This window comes from Ochlerotatus camptorhynchus, unplaced genomic scaffold (assembly GCF_037179485.1).
Source record: "Ochlerotatus camptorhynchus isolate MF236.1 unplaced genomic scaffold, CSIRO-AGI_Acam_v1.1 ptg000471l, whole genome shotgun sequence".
In the NCBI taxonomy this organism is placed as follows: domain Eukaryota; kingdom Metazoa; phylum Arthropoda; class Insecta; order Diptera; family Culicidae; genus Ochlerotatus; species Ochlerotatus camptorhynchus.
Window position 1 is genome coordinate 586,578 of NW_027040957.1, and position 23,710 is coordinate 610,287.

The window sequence follows — 23,710 nt, forward strand, 5'->3', positions numbered from 1 at the left end:
GTGCGTATTTATATTTGGCCACACTGCACTGCACTCATTCCGTAAATACTCACATTCACTCAGTACCAGTCTATCAAGTGCACCATGTCTATCAAACAATCAAACGCCAAAACTCAGCAGTGCTGCCACCTTTGTTCCGATGTTTACAGGAATGCTCTTATTTGTTTTAAATCGAAACAACTAACTTTGATATTTGAATTTTAACCAAGGTATTGTATTTTTTCATATGATGAATTTTATACGTTTCTTTTGTATCATCATATCGGCTGCAATTCTGCTCGAATTTAAAACACTTTGGAGTTGATAAGGATTATACGTCACGGTAGCCGTGATGTAACTTCGCTTTTGTTTGCCACAAACTATTCTGGCAGCACGGCTCCCATGTCAATCAGCGAAATAAAATGGAGAATTTCGAGTGATTGTTGTTTTGCACAACATAAATCTCGCGTGCGGGTTGTCAAAAGTTTGTGTATTTCGATTGTTTAAAACCGGATGAAAAGTGTTGAAAACTAAAGTGAAATCTGGCCGGATCATGATGGATATTGCGTAAATCGGAACCGGCCATCATCCAGCGCACAAGGGGCAAAGAAAAAAGTACAATTTCGGAGGTAACCATCCATCTCGTTGAGGCCCGTCCGTAAGAAGCAAATCGTAAGGAGGCTTGCTCTTCTGCTTGGTGGGAGTGAAAAGAAGGCTTCGAAAGAATCTGAAAAAATGCGCCTCTTCCCGCAATTCCGTGTTTGATATCGGTGTGGCATTACATCACAGCGTGATTTAGGAATTCGGTCAAAGTGAAACCCAGGGTGGGCAGAATCCGCGCAAAAGAACGATGCTCTTCAAGTTTTCTATATCAATTATCTTTTTTGGCGGTGGAGTGAGATCGACACTGATGGACAGTGACGTGAGTGAGCGAGTGAGAAGGTAACGGGATTAGGAAGAAAATAGTGTACAGAAGAATGGGAGTCCGAGTCGTCGCCGGAGGCCGCCGCAGGGTGTAAGACACAGCGCGCAGAAGAGACGAGAAACGCGAGAGTCTTCAGTGTGTGGCGTGGTGTGACCAGGTGGTATAGCGGGTTCAGTGCTGGCAAGTGAAAAATAAATATTTTGACCGGTGTGCGATGGGAGGGAAGATAACGCTAGCAGGTCGATTAGCACGTCACAGTAACGAATTGAATCAATCAAAAGATTTAAGTATCTGATGCTACTCTACCTATCTTTAAAAATAGCTTATCTCTAGCAGTAGATAAACGAGACTTCCCGTAATTCATAATAATGAATTTTAGTTGACTTCATGCCCCAAACCAAAATAACATCTTTTATTTTTTTTATAATATGTTCATAATTTATACGCATTTCTAATGCTTTAATCTAGCTGGAAGGATATTCTTATGGTTTAATTGGTCATGTCGCATGGTGAAGGGTTGAATGGTTAATATTTTTTTTTGGTTTTCCATTTTTGTTGGCCTGGTTTTCAATTTTAGTGTAGAGAAGCAAGTTAAAGCTGATTGGTTTCTTGGACCATAATTTTCACTGAGAGCTTATAAAAATACCTAATTGGGCTCCATGGACTTTTTAATTAGTAAAATAGTCCAATTCTATTGTTCTACAACAGAACCACATAGAATGACCGACAGTTTAATAGAAGTGACCTTTCCAACGATAGAAAACCATAAGAAAACGGATAGGTAGAATACGAGATAGGACATTATTTTGAAAAAGTTAACCCTCTCCTTCCCATGGCAGCATAAGTGATTCACAAGGTTTTGGTTTGCCTTATGTTTGTCAATGGATCATTGAATAGTCAGGATTGTTCTCATCCTTGTGTATTCTTGAGAATTCAACTGAGCAGCTATTGAAAAAAAAACAATTGAAATACTATTGATGTACTTTTGATCCAGCGCTTTTTTCAAAAATACATTTTTGCATCTAAAATCAATCGAAAAACCTTCTGGAAAGGAAAGGGTTAAGTAAAGCAACCATAAGCAGCATCCACGATTTTTGGGATCTTAAACCTGGACGACTTAAATTTCACTGCACATCACATCACAGTTAAAGTAAATCAAGGTGGCAACTACCTGGATAAATTATCAAGGAATTTCAATTAGCACTGAATTTTGCCACCAATGAGGGGCTGTCCACAAACTGGGTGGGTATAAGCGAGTGTCTACGGGTCATATCAATTGTTAAATAAACATATGAACGACTACTACACAGGGAGGTGGGTTTAAATCGCTCAAAAACTATCTTCAGTGTACTTTTTTTTGCAAGTAAATAAAGTAAATTTTTTGATTGATTGATTGATTCTATATTTACCGGAATCTTGGAAGTCCATGAACTTGCACTTTTCTTTAAACATGTCAGGCTTTTATTTGCGAGAAATCGACGGCCAAAGTTATTGTTTACAAAAGCATTTACGCCCCTTTGAAATGTTGGCACTGTCTAGACTAACATTTGAAAAGGGCGGAATTCCAAAATAACCATATCGAGTAAATCGCTTTAAAATTTTGATGACCTAAAAATTAATCCTATTTAACGACTTTCCATTTTCTGGATCATTTTATTAGCTTGACATATAGTTAGTAATGATCGTGCATCACTAAAAACTAAAAAAAAAGTTTTTCTGCCGTGAAATTAAGAAGAAAACATCATACGCCCTGATAATTTCTTACATTTTGTTACCCCCCGGATAGCGTTGCCAGATTGTTTTCGTGATTATCGGTATCAAATGATTAAAAAATCGGTATTTATCGGTATTCACTATTTTAATTAATTTAAAAAAATTTCAAACTTTTGGACTAAAATCAAAGGAAATATTTGAATTAGTCTCTTAATGGTACCGACAAAACTTCCAGAGAAAGAATAAAGAAGATCTCGTGGAGGAAGTTTGAAAAAAAGTTCTAAAAGATGTCAAAGACAAATATTGTGAATCTGTTGGCAAAAATGTTTAGAAACTTTCTGATAAAATCCAGAAGCTAGAAAAGTTTGGAAATCGGAAGCCAATCCCGGAGGAGCCATTTCCAGGGGAAGTTAGGAGAAGCTCGGAAAAACCTTACAATAAGTCGGAAAAAAACCAACCTTCCCAGAAGAAGACGAAAGAAACTTCTGGGGGAACTCGATAGATACATCCGGTAGAACTTTAAATGAACTTCCTGGAGAAGACGGAAGAAACTTCCAGGAGACACTGGGAGAAACTTCCAGGAGACACTGGGAGAAACTTCCTACGGTAGATTGGAAGAAACTTCTGGAAAAAGTCGGACGCCAGAGGGCTTACGGAACAGTCGAAAGATACTTCAAGGAGAAGATGGGAAATTATCTGGAAGAAATAGATTTCTGGGTTCTCTGAACTTCAGTGGCGTCGCGTCCACATGTGCAACCTGTGCACGACACAGGTGTAAATAATTTTCAAAAATGCGTTTAGATTTTCATAGATTTTAATGGTCAGTGATAGTGATCTTTACTGCAGACCACAAGTGACCATGAATACACTATTTTATAGTGTGGTTCAATTAAATCTTCGACCTTGGTTTGCTTCAAAAAGGGTTAACTTCAGTTCGGATGGTCTGCCTAATCCTTAATGCATTGATTTCTAAGCGTGTCGATAACACTACCATGACAAAACTCGTTAAATAGTGCACCTAAAAGCGAGCTTTTTTGGGTTGCGGGTTGTAATTGAAGCTTTCAGCAGTCACGCGTCAAACGGGAGCAACACGGAAACAGCAGTCTGGTACGCTTTGGACGTTATCATACTTGCAGACCGGTTCGAATTTGTGAGTTTAAATTAGAAGAAAATTTGTGATGTATGGGTGCCTAAAGCATGCATTTCTCGCTGTGCACTTGGATGTCTGATTTCAGACAAAGAAAGTAATGGAGAAAGAGAGCGCAAAAGCTGAACTTTCCAATTTTTTAATTTTTTTTAAGTTCTCGAAACTGCCGATAAAAACACAGAGCTTCCCTAAAAATGTTCTCACAATTTTCTAATGCTCATGTAACTTCCCTTACGTCTCCAAAATTTTCATGAACCTCTCGGAATTTAACTGAAGTTTTCGGAAATTGCCTGAGTTTCTCGGAACTCATTTAAAGGTTCAGAAATCTCCTTGAATTTATATTCCTGATGTTCTCAAAGCTTCCCTAAAATTATCTCAATTCTCCTGAAACAAATGGAACTATCCTGAAAACCATTAAATTTCTTTAAAGTTTATAAGTTTATTGTTGCCATACATCAACAGGCTGGCTGTAGCCCAAATGATGTTAATAATACTAATCATAATAATAATAATAGTAAAATTAAATGTCAAATAATCACAGAAAGAGAAACAAAGCAACATGGTCAGAATGTAAAAAAAAACATAAATGTAAATACACTAATTTTCTCTGTCAGTCACTCAATTTAATTATTAAGTGGAGCTGCATACAAGACAAGTCTTGAAAGGATGGTGGCTACCTTACATACATACATACATACCAACTGGCGAAGACATTAAGCTGATGTTGAAGATTGTGGCAGTCAGCGATCGAGCAAATTCGTAAAAATATTTTGAGGTCGTCTGCATATGCTAATCGAGGTCCTTCGATAACCAGGTTCACGTCGTTGAAGTAGAGTAGAAAAATCAACGGTCCCAGATGGCTTCCCTGCGGTATACCTGATGTGGCAAAGAAGCTAGCTGATTTGCAATCTCCTATAGCAACCATAAGTTGGCGACCAGTAAGATACGAACGGAACCAACTCAAGAGATTACCGCTCACCCCAAGCCTGTCAAGTTTAGCAATCGCAATGTCATGTCAATTCAACTTATCGAATGCCGCGGATAGATCGGTATATATAACGTCCGTCTGTACCCGTTCAGTCATACTATCGGTAATGTAGGATGTGAGGCATAGCAGATTGGTGGTTGTAGAGCGACCGCCAGTAAACCCGTGTTGATCAGCACTCAGATACTGCTTGCTGTGAGAGAGCAACGGTTCCATAATAACAAGCTCGAATAGTTTCGAAACAGCACTCAGCGAAGTTCTTTGGGCTTGTGAAGTTTCCAAAATATGTCAGTTTCCTTAAGTTCATTTGAGTTCTCTGGGCTTTCCTGAAATTCCCGGGTTCTCTGATATGAACAGAAGCTAATGAAACTGTCTATAATTTATCGGAACCTACCCAAAAGTCCGGACTTCTGAAGTTTCAGAACTTCTAAAAAGTTCCTGAAGTTTTCCTGAAACTAATGGAACCGCAATAAAACTCTGGAAGCATTTCTGAAGGGAGGAGACGGAAGAACCTTTCGAGCGAAACCAAAAGAAGCATCCAAGGGAAGTCGAAATAGACTTCCGGAAGGAATCGGAAAATAACTTACAGGGCAGGGTAAGGTGCACGGAAATTCCTAGGAAAAGTTGGAAGAAACTTCAAATGGAAGATTAAAGAAATTTCAGGACGTTCAAAAATTAACGTTTTTATGCGCCTATTGTTCTGTCCTGAATAAAAGTATTTCCCGATTTCCAGAAATTATTGGGATAAACCATCAGCTGTTTCACGACTCCTTGGTAACCAAAAACGCTAGGAACTGTAAGGATTAGTCGAAAGAGTAACAAGCATAAGACATTTTTGAAGATGTTTTTTTTTAGAGCAGGCTCAAAAAATTTAATTTTCAAGAAGATAAATGTCTCTCACAATAGTTTCCTCTGAAATTAAGTGCGGGCAGACAGTAATAATTTTGATTATTAATAAAAAATCGGTATTAAAACTCAAAAATCGGTATTCTGATAAACCTTATCTGTATATCGGTATCAAGTTTGAAAATCGACATAAATAATATATCGGTATATCTGGCAACGCTGCCCGGATCTTCCACCATTTGAACTGCCAACACTGGTGATGCGCCATGGAAATACACCCTCGGGATTTTTTGTTTGTTGTTTCGCTTTGGTTCTTCGTTAGAAAATTTTGTGAGAGTTTTTGGTCTTCTTTAATATCAATCGGATGCATTTAAAATTAATCGGGCCTGACTAGATACTACAGAATCAGTCCGTTTGGCATATTAAATCAATATAATTCGTAGTTTTAGTGCAAGGCGTAACAACCAGATGCATCATAGAGTTGAAAGTTGGAAATACGCCATGTAAGAAGAAACGTTTTTGATGATTTGAAGTGATACTTTTTCTAGTAGTTTGTGGACTGTTCTCTCTATATGTGGCAAAATATGGTTTGTTTACATTTTGGCTCTTCCGCCCCTTTCAAATGTTAGTCTAGAATTAATCATATTTAGGGGAAGAAACGAGAAAACCTAAGGAAATTGATTATCACTATATGCTGGTCATCGTAAATCATTTTATAAATAATTTTGTCGATTTTTTAACAAAACATATATAACTTACATTTTCCAATAATTTTACATGACAATCTAAAGCTTACTATTTTTCTGATCATCTCTTCGTTTATACTTTAAAGTTAGTTGCAATGGTTGCAATACTTTTCGCTGACCTTTCTTTGCATTGTAATGTTTATTTACTTTGCACGATAGGTAGACGGTTTGACAGTTCAGTAGGTAGATTTGGGTTCACTCTTAGGGGCGTTTCAAATATAACGTCCACTCTTAAGGGGAGGAGGAGAGTCCTAGAATTTGTGACAGTACGTGTAATAGCAGGAGGCTGGCAACCCCATATCAATCCTATACGTTTGACAGTAGGCAAGATCACGGGCCTTATTTAAATACGTGTTGTAAGCAGAGAGACATAAGCAGTTGATAGCTGAGTAATAGGGATGAGAAAAAAACGTGGGGCGAAGGGCGGCGGTAAATAAATCGAAAAACTTGTGGATGTAATATTTGAATCGCCTCCTATACACAGACTCTATCATCGTTGAGCCCCCAACGCAAAGTAAACAGGACGGAGACGGATGACGAGTTTGACGTCAATCTCCGTTACGATTTGTTATAGGGCATGGGGGTTTGTAGAATTGGGTTGTTTAATTTTGAAAAAAGTATCGGTTTACATCATCTGAAAGAGCTTCGTTTTCTGAGCACAGCGATATTTTTTTCGTACCCACACACTTTCATCTTGATTTTTAAATCAAAATTGAAAACAAAATAATAACTTCACTGTTTGACACTAAACTAACAAACTGACAGCTCGCTCCCATATAAATGGACACCGAGGGGCGCTAATAAAGTGATTTTTGCAAATGTTATCGTAATTATTTAAAATAGTTCCAGTTTACCAAAATTGATGAAATTTTGGGTTTAGGTTCCACTTTTAATGTAGATTACGAATATACATTTACCTCAATACCCTTAAAGAACCCAATTGGCATATTCCGCGATGCGTAATATTTGCACGGGCTCATATCAATCAACCAATTCTGTTGAACATATTTTTTTTAACTACATAAATTGAAGAGACACAGCTTCAAACAACAATTTCTATACACATTGAATATTTGTCATTCTAAAACATCGTCGCTAGAACACTACCGCCATCTGTTGAGTACACTGTGATGTGCACTACGCTCAACAGATGGCAGTAGTGTGTACACGTCAAACGCAAAGGAATTTACTATGCGCGCCTCAGGTGGCAGTACTACCATAGAGGTAACTCTAAGACTAGAAGGTCCCAAAGAAACGTGCTCAACTTTTTGGCTCAGCTCTAGCACTCTTTTCGGTTCCAAGCTAATCGATGCACCCCTCGAAACAAAGGAAAATCCACGAACCCCTCATTTTATCTGTCAAACTTTCATAGCGAATCAAAACATACATAGTGTAGTACTAGAATCTCGACTAGAATAGGGTACGTTAATCGATTTGCTTAGGACCAATAGGTTAGTCAAGTAGTGAGCCAATTAAAAAGCGTTATTTTTGTATTGATTGTTGGTACTACCATCTTAGATATATTTAAATTTACCGTTAAATGCTTGTTCGATGAACGACTTGCGAGTTTTATGACTGTTTGCCTGTGTCTAAAATGAATTTACAATTCAGTGTCAAAATTTCAAAGGGGCGTAATTGCTGTTGTAAACAATGGCTTTAGTCGTTGATTTATAGCAAATAAAAACTTACACCTCCAAATGCTTGCTGGTTCGTCTACCAGTCCTCTGTTTGTTGGTGTCATTAATTTTCATGCGTGAGCTTTTGTTCGCGAAAAATCAACGGCTAAAACAATTGTTTACAAAAGCAATAACGCCTCTTTGAAACGTTGACACTGAATTGATATATAGTGCAGTAAAATAAGAAAATACGTTGTCAATTAGACACGTCTACCTGATATCCGATAGTTGTCGGGTAGATTAAAACTGATGTCGACTCAATGTTGGGTTAGTGTTGGGTGAATGTTGAATTCATTTCGGTCGGGCTGGGGTCTGCTAAAAGGTTAGTTGGTGCCTGGTTGGCTCAAGATTCTCGTCAGAAGTTCGACCAAGCCGACCGACCAATCCCAATTTTGATCAAGCCTTATTTTTGGGAAAAAAACCTATAGAAAACAATAAGGTTATCTTCGGAAAATTTTAACTCGAAAATGGTTTGTTCGACCGGTTTGGTGCCTTCGGCAATGTTGTAGGTTAAATATATTTAAAAAACTGAAATTTTTGGAAAAATATAAAAAAAACATGGTCCCATTTTTCTTTCGACTTGATATAATGAAATAACATAATCAAATAGGCTTCAAGCTTCAAGTCTTCAACAGATTTTTTGTATTTTTTTTTTTTCAAGAATTTGATTTTGATGCGTGGAACATTGCACCGTTGGTGAAATTGCCCCACTTTCGCCTACATGCTTTCGTCAGTTGGGTTCTGTACAGGTGCCTTACCTTACCTTTACCTGTTCTGGTAATGCGTCCTTAGCCCCATAACGTGGGTAGATCACCTTTTCGTGGTACGTTACAGGATGTAAATCTACCACCAATTCCTAGTCCAGGAACACATCTTAGTCCTTTTTTCTATTTATGTCTTGTTGATAGCTCGGCTTTGTCTACCGAGGATGAATAGCGGGACCTTTCAATTAGAATCGATTCCTTGCGATGAAGGCAAGAATGACAAAGGTATCAAAACCGAATACTTCATCATTTCTCAATAGTGATGGAGTAATAGGACATGCACTAAACTAAGGACACGGGATATGCTACAATAGATCAAATTCGACAGTGAGCATGCATAATAGACTGATGCAAAATTTGAAATTTTCGCTCCACAGTGCTTAAACGGCTGCAAATTGGGTCCTGCTTAGCCTACCAAAATTTGAACTACTTTAGTAAGAAGCTGACTTGGCACAATCCATTTCAAGTTTATATGGGAATTGCTATGGAAAAACTTATGTATTTGTGCATATATATCTAACAATTCACTAGATTACTATGCTTCTAAAAATAATAGCAGTGATTGTAGCAAATTTTCTCAGCTACAACTTATTAAAATGTATGAAACAAAAGTTATTAATGATCCAATTCACTGATGTCTTATGATTATGCTCATTAAACTGTTCAGCAGGCAGCATTGGTATATCTGGTGAGAAGAATAGAGCACAAATATCATGGCTACTATGTCACACTGCAGAATACAGTGTTGCCAGCAGAACAGCTGCTTGATCATGCCATAAGATTATCAATTTCTTAAACAATTAATAACTATTTAAATTTTCAAAAAAGCGATATGGAAATTGGGTAGAAGACAACGAACAAAAAGTTTGGTTTTAAAAAAAATAACCATAAAAGAGAGCTTAACGATATGTTCGAGGTATAATCCAAACCATTCGTGGGATAGTTTACCCATCCGGGATACAGTTCGTTTATGGTATTTGCTTATTAGGGTAGTAATTTCCATATAAACTGCGAATGATTTGTGTCAAGTCAGTTTTTTACCAAATGAGTTTAAATTTTGGGTTGCTAATCAGGACCTTATTTGAAGCCGTTTGAGCACTGTGGAGCGAAAATTTCAAATTTTGCATCAGTCTAATGCATAAGGGCGTAAACGCGATGATCGATTCTCTTCGTCGATTTTCTCTTTTGTTAAAAACTCGCTAGATTTAACGTGATATAAAATCTTGGGGGAGGAGGGTGTCTAAAATCTCTCAAAACTGTCTACGTGGTTTGTGGACAGCGCTTTCCGGGTCGAAACAATATCATTGTGCTCAGAAAAGTGATGTTTCGTTAAGGCGGAGGCATTAAAAAATCATTTTTTGCGTTACGTAATATTAGAACGAACCTTCATCTCAATAATCCGTGAAGAATCCTATTTTTAAAGTAATGTGTGTGACATGTTTCCTTTCTATATAGGTAAAACTTGAAAATGATAACCGTGGTTACTTGTGACGGAAGTACAATGAATAAAAGACGTAGAACATGTACGCTTTAATAAGTGAAATGTGGAAGAGAACAGTGTATGGTCAAATTTATAACTTATAACTGAAATAAACATAGAAAATCACCACCGTATCTGGAAGAAGTCTTTAAAGAAATAACCAAACGAATAGTCTGTGCGGTTTGGTGGATGGGTAGTCGATTTTGACAGACCGCGGACCAGAATGAAGGAGATGGTCGGTGGTTGCTGTGTTTGCTCCGATGATCGGGGATGGTCGGAGAACCCTCTGGTCTATTGTGATGGACAAAGTTGTGCGGTGGCCGTTCATCAGGCGTGCTACGGAATAGTGACGGTTCCCAGCGGACCATGGTACTGTCGAAAGTGTGAAAGTCAAGAACGATCTGCTCGTGTTCGGTGCGAGCTATGCCCTTCTCGAGATGGTGCACTTAAGCGGACCGATAATCAAGGTTGGGCACATGTGGTATGTGCTCTGTACATTCCGGAGGTGCGCTTTGGAAATGTCACTACGATGGAACCAATCATATTGCAGTTGATTCCACAGGAACGGTATAATAAAAGTAGGTGGTCCTTGAATTTATTGCCCAAGCCTTGTGCAGTACATGATATCCGAATGAAACGTATTTCATCCTTCTCCTCCTCAGCATGTTACATTTGTCAGGAATTGGGAAAAGGTTCCCGCTCGACAGCAGGCGCTTGTATGCAGTGCAACAAATCAGGTTGTAAACAACAGTTCCATGTAACTTGCGCTCAGCAACTTGGACTACTCTGCGAGGAAGCAGGAAACTATTTGGATAACGTCAAGTACTGCGGGTACTGCCAGCATCATTATAGTAAATTGGTAAATTCTGCTCATAGCTTAATGCTACTTAATTAACTCCACTAACAATCAAATTTATCCTTCCATTATATAGAAAAAAGGAGGCAACGTCAAAACAATTCCACCGTACAAGCCGGTTAGTCACGAAACAAACTCCAGCGATGGACCATCGTCTCCGGAAAAGGAGCTTGAACCTTCTACATTGCAGCAACATCCCAGTGGCAGCAGTATGAGCGGTGGAAGTGGAAGCAGTAGCATGAAATCCAACAATCGATTACCGGGAGAGCAAGGTAGCTCATCTTCGGCATCATCGTCGTCGAAGCAAAGGAAGTCGTCCAGTGCTTCAAAAGGTTCGACCAATTCAATTGCGACGTCGTCATCATCTGCCATTGTTAGCAGTGGAAGCGGAAGCGGCGGTATGGTCAGTCAAACGGGAAGCACTGCATCTGCAGGAATTGCTAGCATAAACTCTGGAGCCTCCAGCAGTAATGCCCCAGGAGGAACCACTGTGAAAACGAGTTCGTCCTCTTCTAGTAGCAGCAATAAGGATAAAGATAAATATAGCAAAAATGTAAATAAAGTGTCCAGTACAAACAAAAGTCACGATAAGGAACCATCGTCATCTTCGTCATCGTCCTCGTCTTCACAACGGGACAAAAGCTCTAAATCATCTAAATCCAACAGTACCAACAGCAGTACTATGGGTAGTGGAAGCAGCAGCAGTACTACTGGTCTGGGATCCTCAGTTAGCAATTCAACTAGTTCCAATATGAGCAGTTCCCTTCCTAAAGAAAACGATTTCTCCTCACTGTCGGCACCTACGTCTTCAGCCTCACCGATCCCCTCCAGTTCCATCAAGCAGCAACAGGAAGGTTTAGCTATCAAACCAGAGAAAACTTTAGCCCAAATTTCTTCTGCAGCTGCATCTTCAGCTCGGGCAGCATCCCTTTCGCCTGCTGCCATTCCTACGACGCTGATCATCAAACCCCCTCACGACCATTCGGGTACCAACAAGGAGATGTTGTCGAAGGAAGCTATCGCTAAGTTTACCACGTCGAATTTCACCGAAACGATAGTTGTCAACTCTGATTCGGTTTTCGGAACCTGTACCACTAGTAGCAATAGCGGTAACACCGCCCCAAGTGGCCCTATGGGAGGAGCTTCTGGAAACAACCCGAACAGTGCGGGTTCTTCCACTGGTCCCCCTTCGGTGATCGAAACGGGAACTAGCAGCGGTAACAACAAGATGACTGTTTCCGGAGGAAGCTCGTATTCCAGCTCCAGCTCAAGCATAGCGAAGAAAAGGAAAGCCGATGCTAGATCTACACCGACCTCGATATCCAGTATTGACATTGATATAAATCGGTAAGGAAGTTAGGTCTATTATGAAGTTAAACAATCATGTTTAAGGTTCGTTTAAATTTCAGTGATTTGATTAAAGACGTCGCTGTTTCTCTTGTGCCATTGCCATTCAATAAGAGCGATAACATCGATCCTGCTTGCTTGAGTGGCATCGAGAAAACGATCAAGAAGGTAAGTGGACAACTTACATAATTACCTATTGTACACACAGTGATGGATCGCTCTTTTAGGGCTTTTTCATTACTTTTTATTATAGAATGCTAACGTAAAATCCAGTTGAATTTTCAGTTAACCCATCGTAAAATAGATAGCTTACTGCTATTAATCTCCCTATCAAAATGCAAATTTTCCGCACCGTAGAGCCACACTATGTTTTTACTGAAGGTGCACTCGAGAGTGCTCTCAAGTGCACCTTCAGTGAAACACAAACTGTGGGTCTGCGGTTTGAAAATTTTGAATTTTGATAGGGTGATTAATACCCCTAAACTATCTATTTTATTATGGGTTAACATTGAAACATTGTAATGCGAGTAATTTCAAATCAAGTTTCCTACCACTCGAACATTGTCGTCGAACAATATGTTGACATTTTTTTTTCAAGAAAATAAGGTCTTACTTATGCTTAGCTAAAAAAAAATGGAATTGATTGCTTCATTTTCTTAGAATCACTGGTTGAATCAAACCTGCTCGACAATATGATTAATTGTAGAAACTTATTCAGTCAATTCTCTTAAGCTGACACAATACCTACCACAAGACCTTATTTTAAACACAAGGAGTTTTTCAAGAAAATTAATCGGAAACCTAGCCAAAAGATGCTCTATGTTTTCTAACATTTTTAATTATTCACCATAAAAATTACTCAAAAATATGTGATGGCATGTGCTATGAATTAGATAATTGATAATAATTTTAAAATACATTTGCTCTTTCAATGATATTTTGTCGATTATTGGATAAGGCAACCATGTTAAATAATACACCCAACATGGAAATGTAAGATTTCTTTACAGATTTGCATTAAAGTTGTACAGAATCCGTAATGTATCACCGAGTGTATCACCACATGAGCAGATTGATACATTTTCCAATTAAGTTTGTTGCCACTGTAGCTAGAAAATCGCACCGTGAAAGTTTTAGGTATATGAAAATATTAATTCTTTAAAAAAAAAAACCTGCTTATATGATGCAATTCCTTGCCAGAACTCCCATTACCATGTTTTAAAAAATAAATCAAAGTATTAAAAAATTCCACCCTTACAGTTGATGTAAACGACCCTCTTTTCTAATTCACTGTAATTCAAATGACCATTATGCCAAACGACCCACTATCTTGTTTGCATGTTTTTCGTAGATTATAACAAATGGACATTATGCCAAATGGGCTTCCCCCGCTAAAAACATATTAAATTTTCTAAAGCATTGAAATTTACTGCGTCCTTACCCTTTTATATTTTGTACACATTCCTTGGAATGAGAAAATTTTGTCACGGTCTACTAGATGTTCCATTTTTCAGCAATTATCGTAAAATACGCTTTTTGTTGGTGCATTATGCCATTAAATCATAAAAAGCGGGTAAGATCTATAATCTATTTGATTCTGCTAAAAGATAGGACATGACTATATGCATATTGTTGATCGTTGGGGAAGGGGCAAGACTATAGACTGTCTAGTTATAGACATGCGGATGTCAGTTTGACGTATCCAAAAGAACTGTCAGAGCGTGTATCCAAACGAGCAGAAGAAATGTCACACGTTTTTGTTGGGGGAAGTATTGTAATTTTGGATATTAAAGATTTATTAAATTATTTGGAATATTATGTTTCGAAAGTAAAACGTATTATTTAGTTAAATTTGAAATTGATAAAAGCTTACGCAGTGAGTGAGAACAATTTACCTCGATTTTCCAGAGAAAAGTGTTCGAATATGAAAAATTATTGAAACGGTTTGGATGAAGCTTGGTCCTAAAGTAGATTTAGGAACCAACATTCAAACTACGGAAACAGGTGAAAAACGAATGAGGAAGTAAAAATCAACAAACAAGCTGCTGCCGAAATCGGTTTGTTTTGATTTTTGCTTTGAGTCATGAGGCGATTGAACTTTTTCCTTACTTACCTTACCAATCAGGCTAAGGCCTTGTTGTCCTCTGCTGTCCGAAGAAGTCGTCTCCACTCTACTCGATCCATGGCCACAGTTCGCCAGCCTCGTAGTCTGCGAAGGGTCCGCAGGTCACCTTCTACTTGGTCGATCCACCTTGCCCGCTGCGCGCCTCTTCTTCTTGTTCCTGTTGGGTCGCTTTCTAGAACCATTTTCACTGGGTCGTCGTGCGGCATTCTTACGACGTGCCCAGCCCACCGTAGTCGCCCAATTTTTGCAATGTGGACGATGGATGGTTCTCCCAGCAGCTGGTGCAATTCGTGGTTCATTCGCCTCCTCCACGTTCCGTCATCCATCTGCACTCCACCGTAGATGGTACGCAACACCTTCCGTTCGAAAACACCAAGGGCGCGTTGGTCCTCCACGAGCATAGTCCAGGTCTCGTGGCCGTAAAGGACCACCGGTCTAATCAGCGTCTTGTAGACAGTCAACTTCGTGCGGCGGCGAATTTTATTCGACCGGAGCGTCCTCCGGAGTCCAAAGTAGGCACGATTCCCTGCCATAATGCGTCTTTGAATTTCTCTGCTGGTATCATTTTCGGCGGTCACCAGTGAGCCCAAATACACGAACTCATCGACCACCTCGATTTCGTCACCGTCAATCTGAACTCGGGGTGGGAGGCTAACATTGTCTTCCCTAGAACCTCTTGCTTTCATATATTTTGTCTTTGATGCGTTGATGGCAAGTCCAATCCGTCTAGCTTCAGCCTTCAGTCTGATGTACGTTTCCGCCATCATCTCAAAGTTCCGTGCCATAATGTCAATGTCATCGGCGAAACCAAGGAGCTGGATGGACTTCCTGAATATCGTGCCACTCGTGTCTATCCCAGCTCTTCTGATCACACCTTCTAACGCGATGTTGAACAGCAGACACGAAAGTCCATCACCCTGCCGTAACCCCCTTCGAGATTCAAAGGGACTCGAGAGTGTCCCCGATACTCGAACAACGCACGTCACTCGATCCATCGTCGCCTTGACCAATCGCGTCAGTTTATCCGGAAATCCGTACTCGTGCATAATCTGCCATAGCTGATCTCGATCGATTGTGTCGTATGCGGATTTGAAATCGATGAACAAATGATGTGTGGGCACGTTGTATTCGCGGCATTTCTGCAGAACCTGCCGAATCGCGAAAATTTGGTCCGTGGTAGCGCGGGCACCCATGAATCCCGCTTGGTATTGCCCCACGAACTCTCTTGCATATGGTGACAGACGGCGGCATAGAATTTGGGAGAGTACCTTGTAGGCGGCGCTCAGCAGTGTGATCGCGCGGTAGTTGCAGCAATCCAACTTGTCGCCCTTTTTGTAGATTGGGCATACGACACCTTCCATCCACTCCTCCGGTAATATCTCCTCCTCCCAAATCTTGGCAATTACCCAGTGCAGCGCTCTAGCCAGTGCTTCACCACCGTATTTCAATAGCTCACTTGGTAGTTGATCTACACCAGTTGCTTTGTTGTTCTTCAGCCGACCGATCTCCTCCTCAACTTCTTGAAGATCAGGGGCCGGTAGCCTGTCGTCCTCTGCGCGTGCTCCAAGGTCTGTTGCCGTGCCACCTTCGTTTTCTGCTGCTTCACCGTTGAGGTGCTCGTCATAGTACTGCTTCCACCTCTCAATCACCTCACACTCGTTCGTGAGAAGGTTACCGTCCAAGTCCTTGCACATATCGGCTTGCGGCACGTAGCCTTTGCGCGAACTATTTAGCTTCTCGTAGAACTTCCGTGTGTCGTTTACGCGGTACAGATTTTCCATCGCCTCGCGATCTCGGTCTTCTTGCTGACGCTTCTTCCTTCGGAAAACCGAGTTTTGTCTGTTCCGCGCTTGTCTGTATCGCTCCACATTCAATCTCGTGCGGTGTTGCAGCATTCTCGCCCGTGCTGCATTCTTCTCCTCTACTAACAGTTTGCATTCGCCGTCAAACCAGTCATTTCTTCGGTCCGGGATTGCAGTACCTAGTGCCGCTGCAGCAGTACTACCTATGGCTGAACGGATGTCCCTCCAGCCATCTTCAAGAGAAGCTGCGCCAAGCTGCTCTTCCGTGGGTAGTGCAACTTCCAGCTGCTGCGCGTAGTCCTGGGCAACTCCGGTGTCCCGTAGTTGCTCAATGTTGGGTCGTGGCGTTCGACTTCGACGTGTGTTATGCACCGTCGAGAGTTTTGAGCGCATGCATACTGCAACTAGGTAGTGGTCCGAATCTATGTTCGCACTGCGGTACGTGCGGACGTTGATAATGTCGGAGAAGAATTTCCCGTCGATTAGAACGTGATCGATTTGGTTTTCTGTGTGTTGGTCAGGTGATCTCCAGGTGGCTTTGTGGATATCCTTGCGGGGGAAAAAGGTACTTCGAACTACCATACCCCGGGAGGCTGCAAAGTTCACGCATCGTTGGCCGTTGTCGTTCGATACGGCATGCAGGCTGTTTGGCCCGATTGCCGGTCTATACATTGCCTCCCGTCCTACCTGAGCGTTCATGTCGCCGATGACGATTTTGACGTCCCGTTGCGAACAGCCGTCGTACACCTGCTCCAGCTGCGCATAGAACGCTTCTTTCTCGTCGTCGGGTCTCCCTTCGTGTGGGCAGTGCACGTTGATGATGCTGTAGTTGAAGAAACGGCCCTTAATCCTCAACTTGCACATCCTCGCGTTGATCGGCTGCCAACCAATCACGCGTTGGCGCATCTTACCCAGCACTACAAAGCCGGTTCCCAGCTCGTTGGTGGTGCCACAGCTCTGGTAGAAAGTAGCCGCTCGATGCCCGCTTTTCCATACCTTTTGTCCCGTCCAGCAAAGTTCCTGCAGTGCTACGACTTCGAAGTTGCGTGGTTGAAGTTCGTCATAGATTAACCTATCGCAACCCGGGAAGCCGAGCGATTTGCAGTTCCATGTTCCGAGTTTCCAATCGTAGTCCTTATTTCGTCGCGTAGGTCTGTGCCGATTGTTCCGATCCGTATTTCTTTCTTCGGTATTTGCAACTTTGTTTTTTTCCAGGGCGGCTTGTTGGGCCTGCCCCAACCCCCTGTCTCGCCGGGGGACCATCGTGCACAGCTCTGTTTAGAGTCCCACGCTGGCACTAGGACGGTGATCAGCCGCTCCTAACATGGAGAACAGACGCCGTTTTGAGCCGCACCTCCATGGTGAGCAGACGCTCAGGTTTGGTGAAGCATTTCCTCTATCACCGTACTATGGTTACCGCGCCAGTGTTCGCGTCGCACCTCTTCACTTTGCTATTGCCGGACTGGCAACATTGCCCAGGCTACGCCAACCAGCTGTGTCCATGTTTCAGCTGGTAGTCTTTTGTTATCATATGACTCGAGGAGGCGTGAAGTAGGAACTTGTGAGGACCAGGGCTAGGTATTCCGCTCCTTCCAGGTTGTCAACTCACCATTTTGTAGCCCAACTTGAACTTTTTCCAGTGCTGGCAAATTTATGGTGGTATTTTCAGTTGCCAGATCTACGGATTCTGCATCCGCATGTCTATAACTAGACAGTCTATAGGCAAGACGGGTCACTGAACAAGATGAGTCATCTATAGTTCTTGATTTAGTTATTGTTTTGATTGTCAACATCAATAGGCTCGATGTAGCCCCAATGCTCGTTTGAAAAAGCAAACCATCATTGGGGTTGCATTGAACCTGTTGATTTTGACGAACAAATAAATTAATAAATGTACTAGCTGATCTATCTTGCCCCATGACCAATCTTTTCCCACTTTACCCTAGAGAAAGGATAAACATATTTTTTTTTTCATTAGGATCTTGATATATTCGCAATGTCACACAAAAACGTTTAATAAATATGATTTCCTTTGAAAAGGAAATAATGAAATAATTTATCACAGAGCTTTTCTGAGTGTTAGTTAGTTAGTAATCATTTGTGTTATATAACAAACATAGATCAGTGCACGGAATGATTCAACCTCAAATTCAGGGAACTGTAAAAAAGCACAACAAGTTGTTAGAATTAGTAACAATAGAACGAACCAATCTTTTAAATTTGTCGAACCTTTTAACGGAATCCCTCAACACACTCAAAGCTCTTTATATAAATAAAAACGAAATTTATTGTGGTCGTTCAGTTTTAAAGCTCTTGTGGATGTCCTCAGACTGTAATATTTCAATACTTAATATTACAGCCCAAACACTCCTAGTGACGTCATCGAAAAAAGTGTATATAAGACCCTGTAAACAAATTCCTTGAAATTTCAAAACTATAATAACGTCATCGTGCAATGGCGTCTATTGGGTCATAACTTTTTCTGGATTTATGAAAGCAAGTTCAATTATAGAGATTTTACCTCTGGTTTTCTTCCAGTGTGTCACGAGGCTTTACATGCAACACTTATCCTTAACACTTAAGAGAGAAGATCGTAGTTTTAATATCACCTTTCGTTTTAAATCCTTGTATTTCCTCTCACTGTAGATTACACGAGCTTCTCGACGCAACAGACAGGAGAAGGATAGCAGCTCCAGAAAAGAGGCAACGAATAAACGCAAGGTAAGTTCCCTATACACTAGAGTGGGTCATCGTTATATGGAAAAACGCATACTTTGATTGTATGACATTCCCCTGAAAGCCATTCCCTAGAATGCCATTTCCCAGAATGCTATTCCCCAGAATGCCATTCCCCAGAATGCACCATTTCCCAGAGAAAAAATCCCCAGAATGTACCATTCCCCAGAAAAAAAAATCCCCAGAATGTACCATTTCCCAGAAATAGAATTATCAGTCAGAAAGCAATAATAAAACTCGAAAGAACAGCTCATGTTTGAAAGAAGGGAAAATCTCTATTAAAAGTACGCCAGTGAGCTGGAAGCGCCAGTGGGACAGAAATGCCATTGTATCTATTCATCATATGTTGTAGAAGAAGTACCTACATAGTATTAATTTAATTTTTGTAGAATATTAATATTGGGTGTATGCGTAATATGTAATATAGTGTAATATATATAATATATTTGAATAAATAAAAAAAAAATCCAATAGATGATGATTTTTCCTTCTTTTATTATGAGCTGTTCTTCCGTATTTTATTGAAAAAAAATCAACATTTTCAAATATTACTCCTTTCGACCTTTTATCATGATCTATTTTAAAAAATATAAAAGAACAGTTTGTGATCAAAATAAGGGAAAATAATCATGGCATGTCGTATCCGTAGCGTAAGTTTCAAAGTATTCAAATTTAACATAACATAGCTGGTTTCCATGGTAACACATGTGCATGCATGCGTTGTCAGGCTGGACCCACAGTCTGAGCCCTCGCTTATATTGACTAATATAGTCGTTATATTCATAGTCTGGCGGATAGAATTTCGGGAACCAATTGAACTGCCAAATAACGGAACCAATCGAGCATATCACGACCAACAACAGATAAGAGCACATCAGGTTTTGCGACCTAAATTCCGGGAACACTTTTCTCGCGATTTAAAGCTTGTCTAGGCAAAACATCTCCATTCTCAGCTGTCTGCCGAAGATCTTCGAAAGCTTGGTGCATGATGTGCTGTACCAGTCTACCAAATGTATAATCTCTACTGAACAACACGGTTTCATGAAAAAGCGCTCGACCACAACGAACCTGCTAAGCTATGTATCGACTCTTGTGAATAGGATGGAAAAACGACAGCAAGTCGACGCTGTATACGTGGACTTTGCCAAAGCTTTTGATAAGGTGCCACACATCCTTGCAGTTGAAAAGTTCAAAAGGATAGGACTTCCTGAGTGGCTGACACAATGGATTCTGTCTTATCTCACAGGGCGCAGTTCTTCGGTGAAAGTCGGTGAGTCCTACTCTGTTCCATTCCAGGTTCATTCCGGAGTGCCTCAAGGCAGTATCTTGGGACCTTTGCTGTTTGTTTTGTTCATTAACGACCTCTGCATGAAGATAAAATCTCCAAAATCCTTGTATGCTGACGACCTCAAGTTTTACCGAGTAATCACGTCGCTGGTAGACTGCTGTGCGCTTCAAACGGATATAGACGGACTTCTGGAATGGTGCAGTTTGAATGGAATGGAAGCCAATATCAAGAAATGTTGCGTGATTACATTCAGTCGTTCACGTACACCGATTGCTTTCGAGTACAGAATGGAAACTTGTTGCTTGAAACGTACGAGCACCGTTAAGGATTTGGGGATTCTCGTTGACAGCAAACTAAGGTTTGTCGAACACATCGCTTCAGTAACAGCCAAAGCGTATTCTCTGCTGGGATTTTTGAAGCGTAACACGAAATTCTTTGAAGATGTGTACAGTCTAAAGACGCTGTATTGCTCACTTGTACGCAGTGTTTTAGAATATGGGGTGCAAGTCTGGGCCCCGTACCATGCAGTTCACATCAATCGGATTGAACGAATTCAAAAGAACTTTGTTCGATATGCTCTTCGAGGCCTTCACTGGAGAGATAGAACGAACCTGCCATCATATGAAAGCCGTTGCATGTTGATTGATCTACAAACACTATCAAGCAGACGAGTATTCCTTCAACGCATGCTCATCTTTGATGTCCTGACAGACCATATCGACTGTGCAGACTTACTTGAGAAACTCCGCTTTAACACACCGTTTCGGGTGACGCGGCAACCGGAGTTCTTCCGCCGATCGAATCACCGTACTGACTATGGAATGAACAACCCTCTGGATGTCTGCTGTAATCGTTTCAACGAGGTTTCCAATATGTTTGATTTTGGTATGACTAAAACTGTGTTTAAGCTTAGAATTAGTAGATAAGTTATTTCTGTCTGTACGATGTTTTTATATATCGAAGATTAAATACATAAATAAATAAACAACATAATAATTTACTTTGGGAACGTTTTCCCTATTCCACGATGCTTTTGATTTGCGTTCGGTTTGCAAGGAATGAACCATCTCAGTTTTGATTATAAAATTTGAGCCCCTTTTCATTTGTTGGTTGGTCCCTTTTCAAGATCTCTTTGGTTCTCTTTTTTTGCTGGATAAAATTTCTCTCCGCTAGACTATGAATATAGCGACTATATTGACTACTACCAGTTGTTGCTTGTAGAGATAGGAATGTCAGTCCCACACAGATAAAAAATCTGAATTTTAATAGTGATGTAAACATTCATTCACGTAATCTTGTATTTCATTTCACGCAACCGAGCAACTTGTAAACAATGTTGTTTACAACAATGGGCTTTTGTATACAATATTTGCTGCATTGCATGAAATGTCTTAGAACTTTATATGATATACTTATAATGTAAACTTATATGATGACGCTCCATTTATGTGCATCATACTGAACAGAAATTTACACTACTTTTTCGAACTGTGCGTGATTACATAAAGTTTAGTGCATTGAATATAGTTGAAAATGTAAGTACTCTGGTGTTATTTTTTAGTTGGTACGTGTTTATTGTTTAGAAAAGAGAGCTATAGCATGCAAAAAATCTATCTTGATGACATTTTTCTTGTCCAGAATAGTTATAATATGTAACAACAAGGGCTGTATTACGACAAAAGCAAAAACAAAATCACGGAAATGGAACAAACTATTTTTCAGGGAAATAGTCAATTCTGGGGAATGGTTTTATTGGAAATAGTCCGTTCTGGGGAATGGCTTTCTGGGGAATGGTATATTCTAGGGAATAGCATTCTGGGGAATGGCTTTCGGGGGAATGTCATACAATCCATACTTTACCTCACCAATCGAGATCAATCTTTTTTTTTATTTCATTTGGGGTCCCAAACAACTGTGCAAAATTTGGGGACAATTGGTTGTAACTCGGCATTCCGCATTGCGTTTGAAATTTGTATGGAAATTAGTATGGAAAAATGCATTTTTATCTCTAGAGACCACAATTTTGCATGAACCTTGCAAATAAGTATGTATACATATAGTCCAGGAAGTGCCTAACAACTTTGCCTAAGGAAGTTTGATGCTATAATGTATCTAAAAAAAGTCATAACTATTCAAATATTTATGATTTGAATTAAACACCAAAAATCCCTTTTTCTGCCAACACTGCCGGTGTACCAATGGGAGTCAGATTCCAAACTGAAATATTTTCGGAGTTTTTTTTATGAATTATTCAAACACAATTGCTCTATCTCATATGTGTAGTTTCCCGAGCAAAGCTGAAGATCAAATTGAAATCAAAATTTATTTTGAATACTCCAGTTGATCTCATTTTGGTTGACTTAACGGTTAACACAGCAAAAATGAGAGCAAAATTTTACACTGTTGAAGCAAACGGAAAACTAATCCTGCTTTCAATGAAATCAATTTGATTACTGATTTTGCATTCATAATGTTTAACTGAATACGGGCCTAGAGTAAATGGTTACCATTCATGTTTCTCAAGCTGAAAGACTTAGGCTCCAATCTCACCGCGGGCAAGTCACGAGTGACCTAAAATGTGTTAAACAAATCAGATAAACTATAATCATTAGTTCAAAGACAGATGAATTTCAATTAAATTTTAAACAAGACGTAATTAGACGTAAGACGGGATTCATGGGTGCCCGCGCTACCACGGGCTAAATTTTCGCGATTCGGCAGGTTCTGCAGAAATGCCGCGAATACAACGTGCCCACACATCATTTGTTCATCGATTTCAAATCCGCATACGACACAATCGATCGAGATCAGCTATGGCAGATTATGCACCAGTACGGATTTCCGGATAAACTGACGCGATTGGTCAAGGCGACGATGGATCGAGTGATGTGCGTTGTTCGAGTATCGGGGACACTCTCGAGTCCCTTTGAATCTCGAAGGGGGTTACGGCAGGGTGATGGACTTTCGTGTCTGCTGTTCAACATCGCGTTAGAAGGTGTGATCAGAAGAGCTGGGATAGAAGCGAGTGGCACGATATTCAGGAAGTCCATCCAGCTCCTTGGTTTCGCCGATGACATTGACATTATGGCACGGAACTTTGAGATGATGACGGAAACGTACATCAGACTGAAGGCTGAAGCTAGACGGATTGGACTTGCCATCAACACATTAAAGACAAAATACATGAAAGCAAGAGGTTCTAGGGAAGACAATGTTAGCCTCCCACCCCGAGTTCAGATTGACGGTGACGAAATCGAGGTGGTCGATGAGTTCGTGTATTTGGGCTCACTGGTGA

At 40.4% G+C, this 23,710-nt stretch overlaps 1 protein-coding gene across 8 annotated transcripts in view; it reads left to right on the forward strand.

Moving 5' to 3' along the window:
* Positions 1-384: 384 nt before the first annotated feature.
* Positions 385-23,710, forward strand: part of Alh (Alhambra) — a 60,131-nt gene continuing 36,805 nt past the window's right edge. For 3 of the 8 annotated variants that reach the window (XM_065235288.1, XM_065235295.1, XM_065235294.1), the window contains exons 1-6: positions 385-1,084; positions 10,237-10,839; positions 10,924-11,120; positions 11,194-12,464; positions 12,527-12,632; positions 19,038-19,112. In XM_065235288.1, the coding sequence (XP_065091360.1) occupies positions 10,485-10,839; positions 10,924-11,120; positions 11,194-12,464; positions 12,527-12,632; positions 19,038-19,112 (2,004 nt within the window). In that variant the 5' untranslated portion in view covers positions 385-1,084; positions 10,237-10,484. The remainder of the gene's footprint in view (positions 1,085-10,236; positions 10,840-10,923; positions 11,121-11,193; positions 12,465-12,526; positions 12,633-19,037; positions 19,113-23,710) is intronic. The other 5 variants (XM_065235293.1, XM_065235292.1, XM_065235289.1 and 2 more) reach the window with 4 other exon arrangements.